Genomic DNA, 23,986 nt, shown 5'->3' with positions numbered 1-23,986 from the left:
AAGGACCAACACATCCGGCGGCCGATCAATGTTGGCATAGCGCTGGACTTTTGGCACCACCCTACTGCAACCCATCCCCGGAATGCCCAACCACCTGATGCACGCCTGTCATGGTTATGCAATAGTTTGTCTGCTTACCTGTCTCCATGTTTTCATCAGCCGACCAGCCGACCCTTACCTGACTGCTTTTGTAATACATCCTCTGGCATGGCTCCACCCTAGCTCCTATCAGAGAACTCTATATTAACCTGTGCACTGCAGGCCAACCCTGCTGATCAACCTTTGTGTGTTTGGCTTCCTGTTACCTGCCGTGTGCTCTTCTGTTGTTCTGTTACCGACTTTGGTGTGTCCTCGACTATCCCCGTTTGCCTGTGATCCTGACCTTTTGCCGTGTCCCTGATTATTCCTGTCTCCTTGTGGCCCCGACTTTGGCTTTATCCCTCACTATCCCTATCCTCCTGTTGCCTACTGTGGGTGTGAGCTGGGGGACCCTGGGGGTCGCGACCTGGAGCCAGTTGCAGCCCAGTCCATCCTCACCACTAGAGGTTCTGGTGAACACCTGCTGGCTCTTAGATTCCGCGCCCCAGGGAATCTTACGCTCTAACCCCAGTGGGCTCCGTATTGGTGTTCTGGCAGCCCTGCCTTCCTTATTACCTTGACTCCCATCTGCAGCAGTCAGCCGTAGGGTCCACAACCTTGCGGTGTACTCCTGATCCCTACGGTGTGCATCTGTCACCTGGCCTCAAGGTGACCTGACAACGCCTCCCTCCGGGAAATCCCCAGCTGTCTGCGTCCGGCCTGACATCCACTCTCCTGGCTCCCCAGAAGACATACTAATGCCCTAAAATCCAGATGAGGCGTATGTGACCTCCATCTGTAATGGCATAACACCAACACATTAAAATATGCACACACTATCTCCCCAACCTTCTATACCTACCACCGGTCGCCCGATCTCATGACCCCCCTTTCAAGTAGATTCCTACAGCAAGTGAGGTCACACATACGACCTAAATCTCTGAGACTCCCACCTCCCGATCCTCTTCACAGCTGCCTCATCCAGCCCACACCTGGCGGCCTCTGTAGCCACCCCGATGTGGAAGGAGTGGGAGGCAAACTCTGAACTCTGCAATCCTGCAGCCCCCAGGCATTTACGGAAGACTGCCACAAACTGGAACCTCGATAAATAGGACCCATCCTGATGTATTAACCAAGGCCCGTCACCTTCCATACGGACCCTATTGAACTCCTTCACTACCCTTACTGGACAAACTGGTGACCCTGGTAATGTAAACAACTGTACGTCCACCCCTTTTCTCTTTTGGTCGGTCTTGGACCTCCACAGCCTAAGCACTAGACTGTCCTCCCCCACGGACACGTCCCGCATCATCATGTCCCTGACTGATCAGTTCCCCCACCCGAAACACCCTGAAAAACACGATTGAAAAACCGTTTTAAACAATACCTCATAAACTGAAACGCACACCTCCTCCAACTTATTGCAAATCAGATTAAGGACAGAAAAAGACACCGCCCTCCACGTATCCTGCTGCCGGTGACATTTCCTGTACCCCTTTATTGCCTGACTTACTGTCACGTACCTTAAGGCAGAGCCCGGAGTGCAGGGAGTGGCTTCTCGTAGACCTCTGACTCGAGAGACCCTGGTAGTGATGACAGGGGCTCAAGAGCACAGAGGGGCACAAGTGCCTGACTGGATAGTAGGTGTAAGAAGCAGCAGACCGTTGATGGTGGAGGTGTATTGTAGTCCAGTATCGGAATGCAGGCAAAGGTGAGGTAGGGTTCAGCAGACAGCAGAAGGATTCCTGTAGTCCAGCAACGGGATGCAAGTGATCGCAGGGAACAGCGAACAACGGAGGGGTACTGTAGTCCGACAGCGGATGCAGGTGCAAACGGAATACTGCGGAAGTGGAAGAGTCCAGTAGTCTGCAGCAAGAGGTAGAAGGCTACGAACACAGAGGGAGTAACAGCCGGGTATGGTGGAAGACTGGGAGGTGTCCTGTAGTACAACAGCGGTGAACAAGCAACTTCCAGTTGACGGATGGTGTAACAGTCCAGGTCAGGCACAGGCGGGCAGATCAGGTACAGAAACGGAATCTAGGAGAGTAGTCGGGTACAAAGCCAAAGTCGGGGGGCAGGCAGCAAGCAGCAGAGTCGGGAACAAGCCGGGTTCAATACGGATCAGGATACGGATGCAGGTTCAGGTTCAGATACAGGTTACCAGGAAGCACGGGAACGCTGTTGATCAGGCAGCAAGGCAGTGAAGCATGGATCCAGTTTAAATAGCGCTATTGGCACCAATTTGCGTCAAACGGCCGCGCGCGCTGATCGCGGTAACGCTCCTGAAACTGCGCAAAAGATCTCCTGCGACTTACGCCGCTCGGACGCCTGTGAGAAGGATCTTCCTCACATTGCCCCCCTCCAATGGGCAGCCTCCGGATGCCCAACTGGGACATCTTACAACGGAGGGGTACTGTAGTCCGACAGCGGATGCCGGTGCAAAAGGAATACTGCGGAAGTGGAAGAGTCCAGTAGTCTGCAGCAAGAGGTAGAAGGCTACGAACGCAGAGGGAGTAACAGCCGGGTATGGTGGAAGACTGGGAGGTGTCTTGTAGTACAACAGCGGTGAACAAGCAACTTACAGTTGACGGATGGTGTAACAGTCCAGGTCAGGCACAGGCGGGCAGAGCAGGTACAGAAACGGAATCTAGGAGAGTAGTCGGGTACAAAGCCAAAGTCGGGGGGCAGGCAGCAAGCAGCAGAGTCGGGAACAAGCCGGGTTCAATACGGATCAGGATACGGATGCAGGTTCAGGTTCAGATACAGGTTACCAGGAAGCACGGGAACGCTGTTGATCAGGCAGCAAGGCAGTGAAGCATGGATCCAGTTTAAATAGCGCTATTGGCACCAATTTGCGTCAAACGGCCGCGCGCGCTGATCGCGGTAACGCTCCTGAAACTGCGCAAAAGATCTCCTGCGACTTACGCCGCTCGGACGCCTGTGAGAAGGATCTTCCTCACATTGCCCCCCTCCAATGGGCAGCCTCCGGATGCCTGGGTGAGATCTTTTGAATGCCAGAACCAACCTCTTGGTGTGGATACCAGTCTCTGGTTCCCAGGAGTTCTCTTCTGGACCATACCCCTTCCACTTCACCAGATACTGGACCTGGTTGCGTCTCTTTCTCCAAAAATCCAAAATTGCTTCTACTTCAAATTCCTCCTCACCATTAATAAGCACAGGTTCAGGAGGACCCACGTTCCCATCAGTGAAGGGATCCTGGATTGAAGGTTTTAAAAGGGACACATGAAACACTGGGTGAATACGCAGCGATTCTGGTAATTTTAGTTCATAAGCCACATTATTAATTTTCCTGGTGATTGGGAAGGGACCCACAAATTTTGGGCCCAGTTTTCTAGATGGACATGTTAATTTCAAATTCAGAGTAGATAGCCAAACTAAATCTCCGGGTTTTAGATCGAGCTCCCCTCTCCTCTTTTTGTCAAAAACCGTTTTGTTGCGTTCTTGGGTCCTTGCCATCGTCTCTTGAAGCAACTTGTTATTGGTGCAGAAAAAGTTCAAAGTTTCTTGAGCTGCTGGAACTGTACATTCTGGGATGTTGGCTGATAAGAACTGAGGGTGAAAACCATAGTTCGCGAAGAAGGGAGACTGATTGGTTGCAGAATGAACAGAGTTATTGTAGGCGAACTCGGCAAGTGGTAAAAGGGATACCCAATCGTCTTGTGAAAAAGAAGAATAACAACGCAAATATTGCTCAAGGGTCTGGTTTGTTCGTTCGGTCTGGCCATTGGTCTGGGGATGGTAGGCAGAAGAGAACGAAAGATCAATTTTCAGGGACTTACACAAAGCTCTCCAAAATTTTGATGTAAATTGTACCCCACGATCGGAAACAATGTTCGCAGGTATACCGTGGAGCCTTACAATCTCCTTAATGAAGATCCTTGCGGTCTCAGGGGCAGAAGGTGTACCCTTCATGGGCAGAAAGTGAGCCATTTTGGAAAATCTGTCAACCACCACAAGGATAGTGGTAAAGCCTTCTGACGGTGGTAATTCTACAATAAAGTCTATGGAAATCATTCTCCAAGGTCTTTCCGGAATGGGGAGTGGCTTCAGCAACCCCCAGGCTTTGGCCTTGCTACCCTTGTTCTGGGTACAGGTGATGCAAGATTCTACATAAAGTTTACAGTCTCTTAGCAGCTGAGGCCACCAGAAGGTGCATTGGAGAAGTTCGGCGGTCTTGTGTACCCCAAAATGACCGGCCAGTTTGTGGTCGTGGCACGATTTGAGAACAGCAACCCGTAGTTGTTGGGGCACGTAGATTTTATTTTCATGCCATAACAAATCATTGCTAGAGAGTAAGGTGGTGTTTGATGGATGCGAAGCTGAAGATGAAGCTTGCTTGAGTTGGGATAAAAGATCTTCCTGGAGCATAAGGAAATTTCCGGGTGCAAGGATGGTAGCTGTGGATTGAAGAACTTCGGGTTCGTTGAACATCCGAGATAGCGCGTCGGGTGTGGTGTTTTTCGATCCGGGCCTATAGGTAATGTGGAAGGAAAATCTTGTAAAGAAAAGTGCCCATCTGGCTTGACGCGGCTTCAGCCTCTTAGCAGTCTTCAAATACTCTAAGTTCTTGTGGTCAGTGTATACCAGAATGGGATGAGCTGCTCCCTCCAGGAGATAGCGCCATTCCTCAAGTGCAGCTTTGATAGCGAGTAGCTCCCTGTCCCCGACATCATAATTCCTCTCCGCTTCAGACAACTTACGTGAGAAGAACGCCACCGGATGCAATAAGGCCTTGGGGCCCTGTCTCTGAGAAAGGACTGCCCCCCACTGCAATTTCGGATGCATCCACCTCGAGGATGTAGGGTAGCGCAGAATTAGGGTGCTTCAGGACAGATGCTGACACAAACTGCTCTTTAAGGGAAGAAAATGCAGCCTGTGCCTCCGGAGTCCACTGGAACTTGATACCTTGTCTAGTTAATCTGGTGATCGGGGCGATGATCGTAGAAAACCCCTTGATGAATTTTCGATAAAAATTCGCAAACCCCACAAAACGTTGAATTCCTCTCTTATCAGTAGGGGCTGGCCAGTCCAGGATGGCCGAAACTTTTTGTGGGTCCATCTTGATTCCATCCACCGAAATAATCAGCCCCAAAAACTGAATGCTGCGACGTTCAAACTCGCACTTCTCAGGTTTCGCGTACAAGCCGTGTTGACGAAGCCGAGTGAGAACTTTTTTAACGTGTTCCCTGTGAGCCGGCAGAGAGGGGGAGAAAATCAAAATGTCGTCCAGGTACACTATGACAAACAGGTCGAGATAATCTCTAAAGATATCATTCACAAAATGCTGGAAAGTCGCAGGAGCGTTGCATAGCCCAAAGGGCATTACGAGATATTCAAAGTGTCCGAAGCGGGTGCGGAAGGCAGTCTTCCATTCGTCCCCGCTTCGGATACGGACCAAATTATAGGCTCCGCGAAGATCCAGTTTTGTGAAGATAACGGCTGATCCAAGGCGCTGGAATAATTTGGGTACCAAAGGCAATGGGTACCGGTTTTTGACTGTAACCTTATTTAAGTCCCGATAGACAACACAAGGGCGGAGAGAATGGTCCTTCTTTTCTACAAAAAAGATTCCTGCCCCTGCTGGGGAAGTAGAAGGACGTATGAACCCCTTTTTCAGATTGTCATCAATGTAAGTCCTGAGAGTCTCCAGTTCCACTTCCGTTAAGGGGAATATCCTCCCGAAAGGGATTTCGGCTCCGGGGAGGACCTCAATTGGGCAATCATAGGGTCTATGAGGGGGAAGTGTTTCTGCCCCCTTCTTGCTGAACAAGTCCAAGAAGCCATGGTAGACCTCAGGAACGTACTGGCGAGTCTCAACATCGGTCTCCATACACATTAAATGGGGTGAGACCTTAATTGATTCTTGGAGGCAGTGCTGACGACAATAGGGAGAGAAAAAGCAAATGTTTCCGGTGGACCAGTCAATTTGCGGGTTGTGTGCCCGAAGCCAGGGCATACCCAGTATGATAGGAAAAAGGGGAGATTCAATAATGTCCAGGCAAAGTTGTTCCTGATGGTTACCGGAAATAGTGGCAGTCAAAGGAAGTGTCTCTTGTGTCACCGGCCCTGATTTGATAGCTGACCCATCGGCAAGGTGTACAGACAATCCCTTCGCCCTGGGCCGTAAGGGCACTTGGAACTTTCTGGCAAACGATAAGTCCATAAATCCACTGCATGCTCCAGAATCAACTATCGTGGCGACTTGAATGTTCCCTCCGGGGAGCTGAAGAGAAACGGGAACAGCCAGGTGAGTAGCATTCCTAGGCACAGCAGGTAAAACAGGAGAAGATACAGAAGAATGCTTACAGAATTTGGCAGGACAGGATCTCACGTAGTGTCCGGGTTTCCCACAGTAAAGACACAGATTGTTGAGCTGCCGGCGTTGTCGTTCCTCGGTGGTGAGAGTTGGTCTAAGTAAGCCCAGTTGCATGGGTTCAGGAGTGTCAGCAGCAGGATGTGCAGGGGGGTTTGGGACACGGGGTAACATCCAGACTGGTCGGGACGGCCCGGCAGTGCGTTCTGCTCTCCGTTCTCTCAGGCGTCTGTCTATCTGGATGGAGAGATTGATAAGGGCTTCAAGAGTTGCTGGGACACCAACCCGGGCCAGTTCATCCTTTAAAGGTTCAGAGAGTCCCATGCGAAACTGGTATCGCAGAGCGGCATCGTTCCAGGTAGTATCGGAACTCCAGCGCCGGAATTCGGACGCATAGTCCTCTGCCGCTCTACGGCCTTGCTGAAGAGAATATAAGGCTGCTTCCGCAGTGGCCGCTTGTTGAGGATCCTCATAGAGCAAACTCATTGCTTGGAAAAAGGTATTCAGGTTGTTAAGGCATGTATCCTTTTGCTCCAGAAGACGGTGGGCCCATGCCTGGGGCTCACCCAGTAGGAGGGAGATAACAAAACCCACCTTAGTGGATTCAAGAGAGAAAGTTCTGGGTTGAAGTGCAAAAAATAGTTCACAGGCATTGCGAAAAGCTCTATACTTGCTGCGATTTCCCGAAAACCTCTCCAGAGTTGGAACCTTGGGTTCAGGGGGCATCATAACCACTGAGGGCGCAGAAGAAGTTCCCGGACACGCTCTTCCAAACGAGAATAGCCTTCTTGTAGCGATTTAACAGCCTGGGTAAGTCCAGCAAGATGACGGCATAAATCATCCATGGACGAATCTCCCTGCGTGGGCTCAGACATGGCTGCCTGATACTGTCACGTACCTTAAGGCAGAGCCCCGGAGTGCAGGGAGTGGCTTCTCGTAGACCTCTGACTCGAGAGACCCTGGTAGTGATGACAGGGGCTCAGGAGCACAGAGGGGCACAAGTGCCTGACTGGATAGTAGGTGTAAGAAGCAGCAGACCGTTGATGGTGGAGGTGTATTGTAGTCCAGTATCGGAATGCAGGCAAAGGTGAGGTAGGGTTCAGCAGACAGCAGAAGGATTCCTGTAGTCCAGCAACGGGATGCAAGTGATCGCAGGGAACAGCGAACAACGGAGGGGTACTGTAGTCCGACAGCGGATGCAGGTGCAAACGGAATACTGCGGAAGTGGAAGAGTCCAGTAGTCTGCAGCAAGAGGTAGAAGGCTACGAACACAGAGGGAGTAACAGCCGGGTATGGTGGAAGACTGGGAGGTGTCCTGTAGTACAACAGCGGTGAACAAGCAACTTCCATTTGACGGATGGTGTAACAGTCCAGGTCAGGCACAGGCGGGCAGATCAGGTACAGAAACGGAATCTAGGAGAGTAGTCGGGTACAAAGCCAAAGTCGGGGGGCAGGCAGCAAACAGCAGAGTCGGGAACAAGCCGGGTTCAATACGGATCAGGATACGGATGCAGGTTCAGGTTCAGATACAGGTTACCAGGAAGCACGGGAACGCTGTTGATCAGGCAGCAAGGCAGTGAAGCATGGATCCAGTTTAAATAGCGCTATTGGCACCAATTTGCGTCAAACGGCCGCGCGCGCTGATCGCGGTAACGCTCCTGAAACTGCGCAAAAGATCTCCTGCGACTTACGCCGCTCGGACGCCTGTGAGAAGGATCTTCCTCACATTGCCCCCCTCCAATGGGCAGCCTCCGGATGCCCAACTGGGACATCTTACAACGGAGGGGTACTGTAGTCCGACAGCGGATGCCGGTGCAAAAGGAATACTGCGGAAGTGGAAGAGTCCAGTAGTCTGCAGCAAGAGGTAGAAGGCTACGAACGCAGAGGGAGTAACAGCCGGGTATGGTGGAAGACTGGGAGGTGTCTTGTAGTACAACAGCGGTGAACAAGCAACTTACAGTTGACGGATGGTGTAACAGTCCAGGTCAGGCACAGGCGGGCAGAGCAGGTACAGAAACGGAATCCAGAAGAGTAGTCGGGTACAAAGCCAAAGTCGGGGGGCAGGCAGCAAACAGCAGAGTCGGGAACAAGCCGGGTTCAATACGGATCAGGATACGGATGCAGGTTCAGGTTCAGATACAGGTTACCAGGAAGCACGGGAACTCTGTTGATCAGGCAGCAAGGCAGTGAAGCATGGATCCAGTTTAAATAGCGCTATTGGCGCCAATTTGCGTCAAACGGCCGCGCGCGCACCCGCGTGCGCACACCGCTGATCGCGGTAATGCTCCTGAAACTGTGCAAAAGATCTCCTGCGACTTACGCCGCTCGGACGCCTGTGAGAAGGATCTTCCTGACACTTACCCAGAAATTCTTCGTGAAATCCCCCACACCCTGCAGCTTAAACCAGAACGCCAGGGCCGCTCTTGATGGCGGAAACATGGCAGAAACCGACCCCTTCCTTTCCATCTGCCTGGTGACAAAATACAGCACCAGCAAGCCACAATGAGCCCCCTGCCGCTCGGCTTGCACCAGCCGTGTAAGGACCAACCATTCTCTCCAAACCTTGGCATACGCCGCCCACGTGGCTCTGCTCCCCGACCTCCTGATCCATCCTGCGATGCTCCAAAGCAATCTCCCAAAGCCAAACTGGGCAGGGAATCCCTTCCTCCTCCTCGGCCGGAGCCAGCTCCCTGAATCTCTGCCCCTGAAACCGAGACAAGGCATCCGCTAAATTATGTTCAACACCCGGGATATGTACCGCATACCAGAAAATGTTGTGCTGTAAACATCTTAAAACCAGGTGACGCAGCATCAGAATCACTGGCCGAGATGATGTGGAAATCCGATTAATCGCCTGAACCACCCCCATGTTGTCACAATTCAACTGGATCCGCAAATTTTGACAACCTGTACCCCATAGTTCCATTGCCAATACAACCGGAAATAGTTCCAGGAGTACCAAATTTCGTGTGAAACCTGCACCCACCCAGGATTTCGGCCATGCTTCCACACTCCATCGCCCTTGGAAAAACGCCTCGTAACCAGTCAACCCTGCAGCATCCGTGAATAACTCCAAGTCAAAATTACTCATCGGCTCCTCCACCCAAACCGATCATCCATTGTAAGTTTCCAAAAACGTGGACCATACTCTCAAATCCTCCTTCAATTCTCTGGCGAGTCGCACAAAATGAGTCGGCACTTGTACTCCTGCTGTGGCTGTGAACAGCCATCGGCAAAAAATCCTGCTCATCGGGATAATGCGGCACGCAAAGTTCAACTTACCTAGGACAGATTGCAATTTCCTCAGTTGCACCTTCCGCTGCCCTATCAATTCCCTCACCTCTGCCTTCAGCCCTTCAACCTTGTCCCTCGGCAACCTGCACTCCATGGCGATGGTATCAATCTCGATGCCCAGGAAACTGAGCTTCGTCATTGGGCCCTCCGTCTTCTCTGCCACCAGCGGGACCCCAAACCTATCCGCAATGCGCTGCAACGTGGCCAAGAGGATCGCACACACCTTAGCGGAAGGGGGGCCCACCAACAAGAAGTCGTCCAGATAGTGAATCACCAACTCCAAGCCTGAAACATCCCGAACCACCCATTCCAAGAACAAACTAAATAACTCGAACAAGGCACATGAAATAGAACAGCCCATTGGCAAATATTGATCGACATAAAATTGCTCCTGCCAACAGCAACCCAAGAGGTGAAAGCTCTCCGGGTGCACCGGTAACAAGCGAAATGCCGACTCAATATCAGATTTTGCCATGAGATCCCCATGTCCGTACCGCCTAACCCACCCGACCGCCGCGCCGAAAGAAGTATAAGAAACCGCACAAGCCTTGCGGTCTATGACATCATTCACCAAACCACCCTTCCGAAACGAAAGGTGATGAATCAGCCAGAACTTGTTCGGTTCCTTCTTGGGAACAACCCCCAAAGGAGACACTACCAGATTCGTAGAGGTTTTTCGGAAAAGGGGCCTCCCAATGCGACCCAAAGCCTTACCTCCTTAGCCAATTTCTCCAAAACCACCCCCGGATTCTGTAGTGCCGACTTCAAGTTCCGTGCCATCTGCGGGACTACCATCAAGGAGCATGGAATCTTGAAACTACCAAAACCCTCCCCTAACACCCGGGTTGCCTCCCTGTCCGGATAGCTACAGTACTTAGGAAAGGGTGCATCCTTACCTCCATCACCAGCGTAGTCCCTTTTTGGAGCAGCCTCGCTGGCACGCTTTCCCTTCTTGAAACACCGGGACAGGGGGCGATTCCCTCCACAGCCTGGACATTCATGCTTAAAGCAGCAAGCTCCTCCGAACTTACAGGCCTCCTCATTGAACTGCCAACACCCCCCCCCACTTTTTTCCGGCCGACAGCCCAGAGGAGGGTGTGCCCCCGGCCCCACTCTGAAAAAACTGATTCGGGGCTCTGGCAGGCGACATCAACCGCATACACAGACTGATGTCTTTGTGGTCCCGCCAGAGAGCCAGCCTCACCGCCCTGCACTGCCTAAACTGCTCATCATAGCGCAGCCAAGCGGTCCCACCGTAGACCCAATGTGCCTCCCCTATAGCGTCGGGGTAGAACAATGCTCCGGAGTTTTTTCCCCTATCACGCTGACCATGATCGCGAATGCCTGCAACCAGTTGGTGAATGTCTGCGGTATCAGCCAATACCTCCTCTTCTCCTCATCCTCCTTTTTGGAATTGTCCGGCTTGACCTTGTCCATGTTAAACTTTTCCAGCGGGAGCAAAGAAAAAATTTCCACATACTCACCTTTCACTATCTTGTCCCTGACCTCCTGTTTCAGATGCGCACCCAGTGGTCCCTCGTAGCACACGTATACCTCGCATTTTATCGTGTTCGCCAACCGGACCACATCCGCTTTTGCCATAGATGCCGGTTTCGGCACCATCTCCACCCCCGCCGTTTTTGCAGGTACGTCCCCCGCAGTTGACACCAGGGGATTCACTTACATCCCCGGATGCTCCACACTCCCCTCCTTCCCCAGCTGCCCCCCAACCCACGGGGCCACCTGGGGGATTCCCCCTTGCGTCTTTGAAAAACGTCTGACTAGGTCCTGCAACCCCCCAACAGTTCCTTAAAGGTTCCCGAATGCTGGCGGCACCGGGCGCCCCACACGACCCCTGCGGGGCAACAGACCCTCCAAATTTTCCTGCCCCCCCAGTCATTGACCCGGAGTCACCCCTACTCCCCACATCCAATAAATCATGCAAAGCAGAGTGTAAATCAGTGGAAAATAAGTTAAGAGTCTTACCTGGCTGCCTGGGCATGGTCCCTTCAGCCGCTGCACCGGTCTCTCCCGCCGTCGCCAGCATCTGCTGGTCCTCCTCCTCCAATCCCGTCAACTCCTCATCCGACAGCACATCTAGTCACACATCTGCGGTGGGCCGCATAGGTGTGACCAGCCTGCTAGGCGACTGTGTACGTGTGGGCGCGTCCTCCCTCCAGCTTGCCCCGTGGTGGCTCTGCAATGGCTGACCTGAGCGCATCCCGGTCTGCGACACCGCTTGGACTGTACTCCTGATGGGTCGGACGGGCCCTCTTCTGACTTGCCTGATGATGTTGGACCCACTCTGCTCATCATCCCTGCCAGCAGTGTCTGAAAGCTGCCCTGCAGGTGTCATCCTCCTCCTCCCCTGCGGGATCTCCCCCCTGGCTGCTTCAGTGGCGGAGGGGGGATCGATCTCACACTCCTACTTGGCCACGAGGAAGGGGAGCGGGCACCATGCTGTCTGGAGGCCTTACCCCCCAAGCTCCACCGCTGACTAGGATTCCGACCGGTCCCCCGGCTTTTAGATGCAGCTGGGGGCACCTAGGGGGCACTGAGCTCTTCCACTGTTGTCTGGGGAAAAGCGCTCCGGAGGCCTGGACCTCCAAGCGCGTGGGGTCTGTTCCTCCCCCCCCCGCTGCATCTGCGGCGATCGAAGCTACCTGTGCTTGAAGCCATTCGGGTCCCTTCCTGGCCGCTGCTGTCCGCAATCTGGCCAGTATTAAATCAATGTCCGCCATGGTGACTATGACCAATAAAAGCAACTGAACTGGCCGCCGTCTGGAAAGCTACTCTCCCCTGTAAACTCGCCTCTGTCCCCATTATCTTTCCTCTGCTTCCCCGCCAGAGCCCCGCCTCCCTTATATACTTCTCCTCCCCTCTACACACCGCCCTTGCCAGCCCCTCCTCCACACTTCTTTCTCCTGACCTTAACCCCTTATCCGTCCCCGGAAACTTTCATCATGCTCGGCCCTCCATCATTCTTTTCTGTCCCTATTCCGGGCCTCCCTTGTACCAGCTAAATATATCGTATTTATTGGCAAACGAACAATGTTTCCTACGATTGATGTTTTCTATGAACAATGTTTTCTATGAACGTTACTGTGCCCACGAACATGAAAGTAGCCATTTCAAACTGTACAACGGTAAAGAAAAGCACATGGAGCAGCATATTAATTATCATAATAGGAACACATGACAAGTACTTACTTTTTTGAAGCTCCTTCTTTATTTTGCGATACTGATCAGGCTCCCTCAGTTTTATGTCGGACCATCGTTTCCTTAACTGCTCTTTTGACCGCATACCCCAAACTTCTGCTCCAGGGTGTTGACAACAGTCGTCATGATGTCGTCCTTTCTTAGATTCAGATGGCTCTATGGACCATGTTTCCCATCCAGGGGCGTAACTATAGGGGGTGCAGCAGTCGCGACCGCAACTGGGCCCTGTGATGCAGGGGGCCCATGCAGCCCCCTCTACATATGGCCGGCAGCAGCATAGGCAGCTAGGGGTACCAGTGCACCATGCACACGGGTGGCTGGAGGTGGAGGGTGACTAGCAGAGCTCCATGCTCAGCGATCGCACTGGCTGCTATTTAGTTGTGCATTCCTTGCATGACCTGTGTCCTCGGCCGACTCCTCAGAGTACCCCTCTCCTGCTCCATACATTGCCGCTCAGTCCGATGTCTGTTCTCCCCAGCCAGAGTCCCCCCCCTAAGTCCGGCCCACACTGCACTGCATACTTCTCCCGGGTAAACAAACTTTAAGCACACAGATGCAGTGCAGCCCTATGAGAGCCAGCTCCCCGGAGGACACTGCAGGCTTGTCTGCCAGCCCCCCTCCTCCCCTGTCATACACAGATGATGAAAGGTCTTTCTGGGAGATATGCTGATCGCCCGTCCATCACACTGGATGGAGCCCAGGCCAACATGGATGAGTGCGTGGCCTACAGCTTGGTCATGGTGAGTGAGAGGACCCCATCCCCCACACACCATTACATACCCCCTCCATCTCCCCCTGGGGACAGGGACCCCTTCTCACATGGGGACAGGGACCCAGACCCCCCCTGGGGACAGTAACCCCTTCTCACCTGGGGGCAGTAACTTCATCTGCCCTGGAGAAAGGGACCGCATCTCTTCTGGGGACAAGGACCTCATCCTGCCTAGGGACAGTCCCCCAATGGGGCACCTAAAAATAATAAAAAGAAACTACTGATACCAGTGGTGGAACTACAGGGCTTACAAAGGTCATACCTGTGACCACGCCCTGGAGTTCCACCGCCGGACTCGGAGGGAAGGGCCCTGGCTGGGGTTCAGGGGGGCCCTTCATGGTTTCTTGCATCGGGGCCCTGAAGGTTCTAGTTACGCCACTGTTCCCATCATAATCCTCCCTCCTTAAAATCCCTACTATCTCGACCATTTCATCAAAAGCCATGTTGGTGGCCTTCAATCTCCTCCTCCTGGATCCAGCTGTTGGTGTCTCCGGGCTTTCCTCTTCGCTAGTTAGACAGTGTGTCTCCGCCATTTTTCTCCTACTACTCCTACTGCGCACAGAAGAGAGAAGGGGCGGGGAATAATTATGAAAAAGAACATCCTGGGCGGGTCATGCGGGCGGAGTTTGACACATGCGCAGTGTATATGGGACGAACGAACGGAATTGGCGAGTAAAGGTAAACAGAGGTAAAATTTGAACTTGGCCCATCACAGTGGCCTATACTGCTTCAAGATTGAGGCCTATATTGGGATAATATAATGAGAGTTTAGACTGACATTGGTGTTTTTATCTTATCATGCTAACACGCGTCTTACGTCTGATCTGTGTGGGGGGGGGGGGAGGACGAACATTAGTGGCGAACGTCCTAAAGGAAGGTAAAAATTTGAACTTGGCCCATCACAGTGGCCTATATTACGTCAAGTTGGAGGCCTATATTTGGATAAGATTATGAGAGTTTAGACTGACATTAGTGTTTTTGTCTTGTGTATTGTCTTACAGAAAATATTAATCAGTTTAAGGACCCAGAATTTCTGTCCAGTTTTATTGAAAAGTACAGGGACATGAGGAATCTGTGGGAGGTCAAACACAGTTTATATTACAATAAACAGGTAAGGAAGGCAACGCTGGAGAGACTTCTGGTATTTGTCAAGACTCGGGTCCTCGAAGCAAACATGACGTTTTTGGAAAATAAAATTGGGATATTGAGGAACATGCATAAGAAGGCGCACAATAAGATTCAGGCTTCACTCAGATCAGGAGCATCAGCAGAGAATGTCCCAAGGCTGTGGTACTTCAACAACCTGAGATTTCTGGACAACCAGACTAAAGCCAGGGAATCTCTTTTGACCCTTCCCTGCAGCCTTCCCTCCACCCCAGCAAAGGCTTCCCAGGAACAACCTGGGCCTTCCATCCTGGAAGAAGTGGATGCGCCCAGCTGGAGCCAGGTATATTAGTTTTTAAACATATTTATTGTTCTAATATTAACAATGTTAACTAGATGTTATAATTACTTACAAATCAATGATTTTATACCAAAAATGTTGTATATATATATCATTAGACAGTAGGGGCCAAAAATGTTGGTGACCAGCTTGAAAAATGCTGGGATCAGAATGATAGCTTTTTCTATTTATTAACATTCAATTTGCAAGTCATGAGCTGAAAATTGTGTGTGATTGATGAAGCAAAAACTACAACTATGTCCCTTTTTTATACACAGGATGAGCCTAGCCAGGAGGAGAGTCTGGAAAGTGTCAGCCAGAAGGAGGCCATGCCAAGCGTCAGCCAGGAGGAGGGTATGGAAAGTGTCAGCCAGGAGGAGGCCGTGCCAAGCGTCAGCCAGCAGGAGGCTGTGTCCAGTACCAGCCAGGAGGAGGCCATGCCCAGTGTCAGCCAGGAGGTGGCTGGGCCCAGTAGGAGCCTCATCCAATCCCAGGTGCCTCCCCTCTGCCTAACCACCAAAAGGCCCAGGAAGGGGACAATGACGGAGGACGCAGCACTGGGCCTCATTAAGGAAGCCAGCCATTTCCTCAGGAGCCCCCCCAACGTTAAAGAGGCCTATGGCTGCTATCTAGCCACCAGGTTGCTGGAATTGGAGAAGGACCAACGCCTCCTCTGTGAGGCATTTTTTTATGATTCCCTTCAGAAGGGGTAGAAGGGCCAGCTGACTGAGAACAGCCACATATGTGAACGTGCCCATCCTCCTCCTCCTCCTACCACAAGTCCACCACCAGAGCCACAGCCTCCAAGGAAGGCTGCGGGGAAGGCTGCAGGAAAGTCTGCAGGGAAGAGAAGAAAGTGATGGCCTGGGTTCAGGCTGATCTGAAAGAAGACGCAGGCTGTTGTAGTACCACAAACTAGGGACAGATATGTCATCTGCTGCTGGTCCTGATCTCTGGGATTCCTGGACCAGATTTTGCTCCCTATTATATGGACTCCTCAAGCTACCAATTTTCTTTTCCACAGACTTGTTGATGTTTACCATGGGGGCCAAAAGGTTTCGCAAATTATAAAAGTTTGTCCAGCGTTGACTTCCTCTTTATTTTGTAACCCAGAATAAATGGATATTTTATTTGCACAAAATACTTCCCTATGTGTTTTTCTTCAAAAAGGACAGTTTGTTTGTGAGTAGGCAGGTACATTTCAAAAAGACAATGCCAAATTAACAAAGGACACCAACCTCATTGAGGGTAATAAAGAAATATAAGATAATAATGTTATTGTGGTAACTTGAAACTCAAAAAAACAAATTATATGGAGATCATTAGAAAATAATTTTTAAGTAATCGTAAAATAAATCTTAATGCAATCAAAAATTATAAAAGATGAGTATAAAAAATAATTGTAAATATTATTATGGAGATCAGGCTTTTAAAAAATAGAATATTGGTCATGAGATGAGGATAAATAATGAAGAAAGAAGTTTGTGAGAACTCTGTGTGAATATGAGCAGCAAAACAACTTCATTCTTCTAGCATTCTAAAGAAGAAAAGAATGTGCTGCATTAAAAGATCACAGAATTAGCAGCGTGAGGAATGTGTTAGATCCTATACGAACGGTAGTTTTACCACACCAAGCGCTTCCGTCTCATACTTGCTTCAGAGCATGCGTCGTTTTTGGTCCGTCGGAACAACATACAGACGAGCATTTTTCCCAATAGGATTTGATTCCATCAGAAAGATTTAAAACATGTTCTAATTCTATGTCCGTCAGAATTTTCTAAAGAAAAAGTCTGATGAAGCCCACACATGATTGGAATAGCCGATTAAATGATTCCATTTGCTGATCTTTTCTGCTGGAAATTACTGTCTGTTTTTATGTGTAATAATAAAGCTATCACTGCCCTATGTATAGTGCCTTGAAAAAGTATACATACCCCTTGAAATTTCCAAATTTTTTCATGCTACAACCAAAAACATGAATGTATTTTATTGGGATTTTATGTGATAGACCAACACAAAGTGGCACATAATTGTAAAGTGGAAGGAAATGAATGATAAATGGTTTTCACAATTTTTTACAAATTAATATGGGAAAAGTGTGCCGTGCATTTATATTCAACCCCCTTTACTCTGATAAACCTAACTAAAATCTAGTAAGATCAATTGCTTTCAGAGGTCGCCTAATTAGTAAATAGAGTCCACCTGTGTGTAATTTAATCTTAGTATAAATACAGCTGTTCTGTGAAGCCCTCAGACGTTTGTTAGAGAACCTTAGTGAACAAAACAGCATCATGAAGGCCAAGGAACACATCTGACAGGTCAGGGATAAAATTGTAGAGAACTTTTAAGCAGGTTATGCCGCGTACACACGATCAAACTATCCGGCGGAAAAGTCCGGCGGACTTTCCGCCGGACAATCCGCTCATGTGTGGGCTCCGGTGGACTTTTTTCACCCAAAAGTCCAGCGGACTTAGAAAGTCACAAACTGATAATACGCCTGTGTGTGTGCTAGTCCGCTGTACTTTTGAAATGAATGGACTTTCTCGCACGGAGGAAAGTCCGTTCATTTTGAACATGGCTCCAGGTCGCAAGATAGACAGAGCCCCCGGGAAGGGCCGCAGAGCCCCCCTTCCCCAAAGCACCCCCCCATGTTGAGGGCATGCAGCCTAGTAAGGCTCAGGAGGAGGGCGCTTGCTCGTTCCCACCCCTTTCCTGACCGGCCAGGCTACGTGCTCAAATAAGGGTCTGATATGTACTTTGGAGGGACCCCTGCGCCGTTTTTTTCGGCGTAGGGTTTCCCCTTTAAGTCCATGCCAGGTGACGGGGCTAGTGACGTGTCAATCTCGCCGATGGAAGCGGCGACACTGACTTCCTTCGCTAGTCCTGTCTACCTGGAGCCGCGTTCAAAATGAACAGACTTTTCTCCGTGTATTGTTTCAAAAGTCCCATGACTACCGGACAATTTTGAGTCAAAACTTCTTTCTAAGTCCGCCAGACTTTTGGGGAAAAAAAGTCCGCCAGAGGCCACACACAGGCGGATTGTCCGGTGGATAGTCTGATTGTGTGTACGGGGCATAACCCAAACAAATAACACATATCACATACTGGCACCATGGTGACTAGATAATATGCTGAGCATACCTGTGCCAATATGCCAAGAGTGCCAGTAAGGTACCCAAAGTTTATTTTATAGCACACAATATGTTTCAGTACTGCTTACTAACTACCTTACCATGTCATTTTTTTCAGCAGGAAATGTTCAAAATGTCCAGCCTGCTGTTACATTTCCTATTATGTATTGGTGAGTAGCATTGTGTATGAAAAAATAACATGTTTTTTCACATTTTGCACTGAATAATTTAACTTTTAAGCTTACATTACACATTATTTCAAGGAAATATTTTATGGTTAGAGTAGGCAGCCCAATGATCACAATGTACAGTAATTTGTCATGGACAGCCTAAAAGCTCTTCAGGGCACAACCTTATAAATGGCAGAACAGAGCTGGGAACCAAGAAAAACAAATAAAGAAAAATCTATGATGACCAGCTGCTGAAAAGTCATGGTACTTGTAACGGATCCCCGTCGCACTCTGCTTGAGTGCTTCTGTAGGTATACAGCCTTCTCCAGTCTGCATGTCAGATATCAGATATAACAGCCATATATATTGTAACTTAATACCAGACGAGACTAGCTCAGTTACAAAGCTAGAACATGGAACTGTTTATTAGAGCAAGAATACAGTCTTATATACACAATTCAGAAGGAGGTTGCCCTACTCTCTACCAATACAACTGTTACCAGAAACATAAATTAACATGAGCTAATTAACTAGTCATTTACCCAGCCTAGGTGACTCAGATGTATGACCTTTCAGGTCAGACTTTGCCTGTCTTTTAGCTCAGAAGACACAATACACATTATCATAAATATAAACACAGGACACCTTCACACAATAGCAGGGGCTTCCAGTAGTAGATGGACCGTCTCTTACATTGTACAAAGGCCAATGTGATCAGCTCTTTCAATTAACATTTCAAGTTCAGATTTAAACAAACCAGGAATAGTCTTTATATATATCCTGGGAGATATTGTGGATAAATATTACTGTTCCATTTTAAGTTATCCAAGCCACATTTTCTCAGTCACCCTGTGCTCCTAATGGATATAGGGTAACTTAGACATAGGGGGTGCATGGGGAGCTGAAACAAGGGTTTCCCAACCACTCCAAGGGATTCTGGGTTCCACGTGGCCTCCTGTCACAGTACGATAGTCTTAATTTATTAAAAAGTAATTAGAATTCCCAGAGCAAATGCAGTGAGGAATGCAGAAAATGTCATCATATGCTGCCCTGCCATGTCCCCTTACCACAGATGGCCTTTGGTCTGTTTATTGGGAGAAAACATCTGCATTAACATATTCTTGAACATCTGTCCACCTGCCATTGACCCAGAGGGCATAGCCAGTGCAAGGATGGAGCAGTCGCAAGTTAGCTGAGCTCATCCTAAGATCTGGGGAAAACTTTCCTCTTCTCCCAACTAGCTCTACCTTCCCCAATCTACATGGGTCATAAAAGCTGCAGCCCACCTGCCACTGCTTTCACATCTTCCCTCCATGGCATTCAGCAGTTTTTCACCCCAGGAGATCAGACCCACTCAACTCGCTCTTCCACCAAGATGGTGACCAGATCCTTTGCTTCTGGTGGCGCTGCTTCATGTTGCGTCCATTTTCCTTCTCTGATTCTGAACCCGACTCTGCCAGTGTTGAGTACAGCTTGGGGACTGCCCTCTCTGTCACCACATACATTTCTTTCCATGGGCAAGAAGACTGGGACATGTGGGAATACCAAACAGCACTAACTACCAGAACAGAGATGGAAGGCTTATTAAGTTGCCTGGAGCAGGAGTACCATTCTGAGCTCCATTTCCTGTTTTTCTCTGACAGTGTTACATCACAGAAGCAGTGCCTGGATTCCCACGAGGCCCACATGCATACCCTCTTTTTGCCCCATTATAATTTTTAATAACTGCCGTTGGCAGAATAATATCACGTGTAGGGGCTTGCTTGCCTGAGGTGACTGGGTCTGAGGACTTGACACCAACAGTGATGGGCATATTCGCTAAATTGCTGGGAACATTTAAATCTGTAGACCTGGAAATCAATAGAGTCCATAAAGCCATCAATTTTGAAGCCCTGATCCTGCCAGATCACTGGGACATTATTCCCCAGACAATTATTCCAGACCAAGAAGGACATGTTGAAGGAAAGAGAGGTGGTTCCCTTGGATTTTGATGGGGCTTCTATTACCATCGGATCTATCCTGACAAATACTGGAGAAGCAGAGAGCCCTGATGCAATTACACACCCTGCTGAGAGATCAGGACATTTCTTACCAATGGGGTTTCCAAGTCCAATTGATAATCAAGAAGGGCGGTAAACTTCTCATTGCTCGCTGACCATTGGATATTCCACCTCTTCTGTCTGCTCTTAACCTCCCTGATTTGCCTCCAATAGACTGGCCCTTGACATGCTCCACACCAATTGATTCTGGGTGCCAACTCCTTGGTCTGCCTCTCCCATCTCAAAATGCTAGACCCTGATCTGCTCCTGCTGAGTGTTCTTTTTTCAGTTTACTCTGCTGTACTCTCTCATGGGGGTTTGGGAATATTTGTCCATGTCACTCTTTATGTATTCTGTTAATATGTTTTCTTTATATGTTATCTGACAGTGCATCTCTGCATCTCTCTTGTTATGGACCTTAGTAGTTGTTTTGTACAGTAAATATACATGCAATGGCATGTTTTTAAATTATTGCCTGCACCATAACTGTGTAAAATATTACTGTTATTATATCATATGTTTCCAGGCAGGATGGGTAGTGGGGCTTCTAATAATCTATAGCCTATTAGCCTTGTTGGCTCTGGGCTAGACTTCAAATTGCTCTATATTGCATTTCTGACAATTCTTGTCAGTATTTTTGATGTATTATGGAGAGTCTCGAAATATGCTGTACATACCTTTTATATCTCAAGCCCCTGTTTGTGACTTCATAGTCTTTCGGATACACCATTAATCTGCATATAACCAGGGCTGTATAACTGTAGCTACCTGTTCTACCTACTGTATTTCACTTTATTGATACTGATGGGAGTGTGTTGTAGAGCAACATTTCCTATCCTATGGTTGTTGGTAGAGATGATGGGTTCCTCCTTCTGCTTATGGTGACAATATAGCAGGAAGGGTCCCTAGCAAAAATTTGGATTATTAAGGTGTTCTCCACTGCACGGCCTTTTCTTATTACCAGATGTTTTTGGTGTTTTCTTAATGCTCCTAATTTATAATGATAATTCATAACCTGCATTGCTATGTCACTGCATTTTATTCAGTGCCTTCTTGCCCCCTTCGTTCCCCTGTGGGACTTCCTTAGTACATGTCCAATTACCCCTGATAAGGTTTTCAGCCCTCTGGCAGAGTTTGGTAAATTGTTGATAGTTTTCTTCTTTTCCAATTTTTACCCGCCTCCTTTTTTTAGGACCTAGAACGGCTCTTGATAATCTCTTGTCTCTCCCCCTCTCTTTTCTTTTTTTAATATTCCCAGCCTCCCCTCTCTTCTTTTCTAACCCCTTTCCGCTTCTTATCATCTGGGGATGGCATCCAGGAGGTCTTTGCCACCATCCTTTAGGATCTGCTAATACAATGTAAATGGGCTCAATACCAATCAAAACAGGGACAGATCTTCATAAATCCAAGGTTGACATACTTTTCCAAGAGACCCACTTTCGTACTGATTGCACCCCCCTGTGTTCATATGACTACTATGCAGATACATGAGGATACATCCATATCTCAGAATCATGAAAATGTCATCCAAATTTTGATTCGTAATGAAAGGAATTTCATTCTCATTTTCGGTTTGGAATAAACTCTGGCATCTTCGGTTACTGCAGATTCTACATAGAAGGTCCCTTTCTTCAATTGTGACTACTGGTCATTTGACCAACAGTTGTTCTCCTTTTTACAATCACTCCTGAACAAGGATATTTTGAATAGGGACCTTTAGCCTATAGAAGCTCTGTTCCTGTACGATTCCCAAACCTGAACATGCCCTCTCTGCTGTGTATAGTGTTCTCTTATCTTGCACTCTTCCTGACCTTTCCTGATGATACTACTTAATGGGCATCTGACCACATTGTGCTTATTTCTCAGGAGGATTGGGATAAATATTTTACACTCACCCATCATTGTTTAGTTTAAAGCCTGGTACACACCATTTTTTGGGGGTTGAACGAAACAAAACTGGCAGCTCTGGTCGGAGTCACTGTCCGATGTTATTAATTTTTATTGAACCGACCAATGTCATCCGACATTTGGCTTGTGTCTACTAGGCTTAAAACTATTGAGACTTCAGCTGTTTTATACTTTTCCTTTTATGTTTATAGCATAAGGCTTGTGTGGAATTCCTGTAATTTTAAAATCTTAATTTAAAGCCCCACCACAGATCTATGCATATCAGTAAAATTGCAAACTTGAAATAAAAACCTATGTTAGCTCAACCAACCGTATGGTAGCACATATCTGTAGAACTTCACTCATAAAAACGTGATTAGCAAAAAAGATTTATTGATATCAAAGGTAAGAAAAATACATTAAAAAACATCATACATACATTAGCATCAAAGCTATAAAAACAAAAGGAACATCTCGGGACAGGCGGTGCAAATCCACCCAAGTTGTAGAAGCACTGAGGATGCTATAATACAGCTGGGATAAACGACCTATAAAAAGTGACCCAAATGTTGAATCAAGGTAAAACTGTTATACCAAAAAGGGAGGATAGATGTAATCATACCATGAAGTAAAAGATATGAGATGATATCAATAGTTCTCCTGAACTGCACTGAAGAACTGTGGACAAGTGGATGATTGCATTACTGTAGAAGGTGGCTGTAATTAAGTGAGGGAGCGTTTCTGGGTAACAGTGGTCCAGAGGAGGTATGCAAATTGAATAATGATAACTTTGGGTGACCGATATGGTACTGTGTGGTTTGCTGGAACCAAAGAAGCATAGTCCTCCTTGGCCTCCCTCTCGATGTACCAAAGTCCCTATACAGACTCGCTCTCAAACCCCAAATGGCACTGCAATATGAAGAGGTAATCCTTCCCAAAGAGTAGTAAATATATTGATACTTATCAGCTTGTGATTCAATCCACAGTCCAAAAGTCCAGGGTTCGGGGTAGATTTCTCCCTTGTCTTTGAAAGCAGCAACTTTGCAAGGTATGTAGAACCATGTATGGGTCAAAAACAAGTAGTCCAGAGATGGGCCGTACTGGTTTACAGATCCCTGTCGGCTGCGTCAAAGGCTGGTTGCTAATGCAGTCCCTATCAGTAGGGCCCCTTTCACACTGGGGAGTTATTTTTAGCGCCGCTTTACCGTCGTTTTAGCAGCACTATTCGGCCACTAGCAGGGCAGTTTTAACCCCCGCTAGTGGCCGAAAAAGGGTTAAAACCGACCAAAAAGCGCTACTGCAGTGGCTCTTTGCCAGCGGTATAGCCGCGCTGCCCCATTGATATCAATGGGCAGGAGCCGTGAAGGAGCGGTGTATATGCCGCTCCTTCACCACTCCAAAGATGCTGCTTGTAGGAGTTTTTATAACGTCCTGCAAGCGCATCACTCCAGTGTAAAAGCAGCTGTTTGTTTTCCTGTTGTATATTTACATATTTTCTTTCACGTCCTGTATGTAGAGATGCATGTCACCATGACAGTAAGTTAGGAAAAATCTTTCTATGGACTTGTATCAATGGACTTTGGGCTTGTATTGATGGCATCAGTATGAGACCATTTAGAGA

General features: G+C 48.5%; 1 protein-coding gene across 1 annotated transcript in view; it reads left to right on the top strand.

The window, feature by feature from the left end:
* Positions 1-10,304: 10,304 nt before the first annotated feature.
* LOC143956660 (uncharacterized) overlaps positions 10,305-23,986 on the top strand; it is a 56,848-nt gene continuing 43,166 nt past the window's right edge. The window contains exons 1-2 of the mRNA XM_077466847.1: positions 10,305-10,550; positions 18,388-18,439. Coding sequence (XP_077322973.1) covers positions 10,305-10,550; positions 18,388-18,439 — 298 coding nt within the window. The remainder of the gene's footprint in view (positions 10,551-18,387; positions 18,440-23,986) is intronic.

The sequence above is a fragment of the Lithobates pipiens genome, unplaced genomic scaffold (genome assembly GCF_037356315.1).
Source record: "Lithobates pipiens isolate NorthernLeopardFrog02 unplaced genomic scaffold, aLitPip1_a1.2 Scaffold_4, whole genome shotgun sequence".
NCBI lineage: Eukaryota > Metazoa > Chordata > Amphibia > Anura > Ranidae > Lithobates > Lithobates pipiens.
Note: the sequence above shows the minus strand (reverse complement) of the source record. Positions and strands in the feature narration are given on the sequence as shown.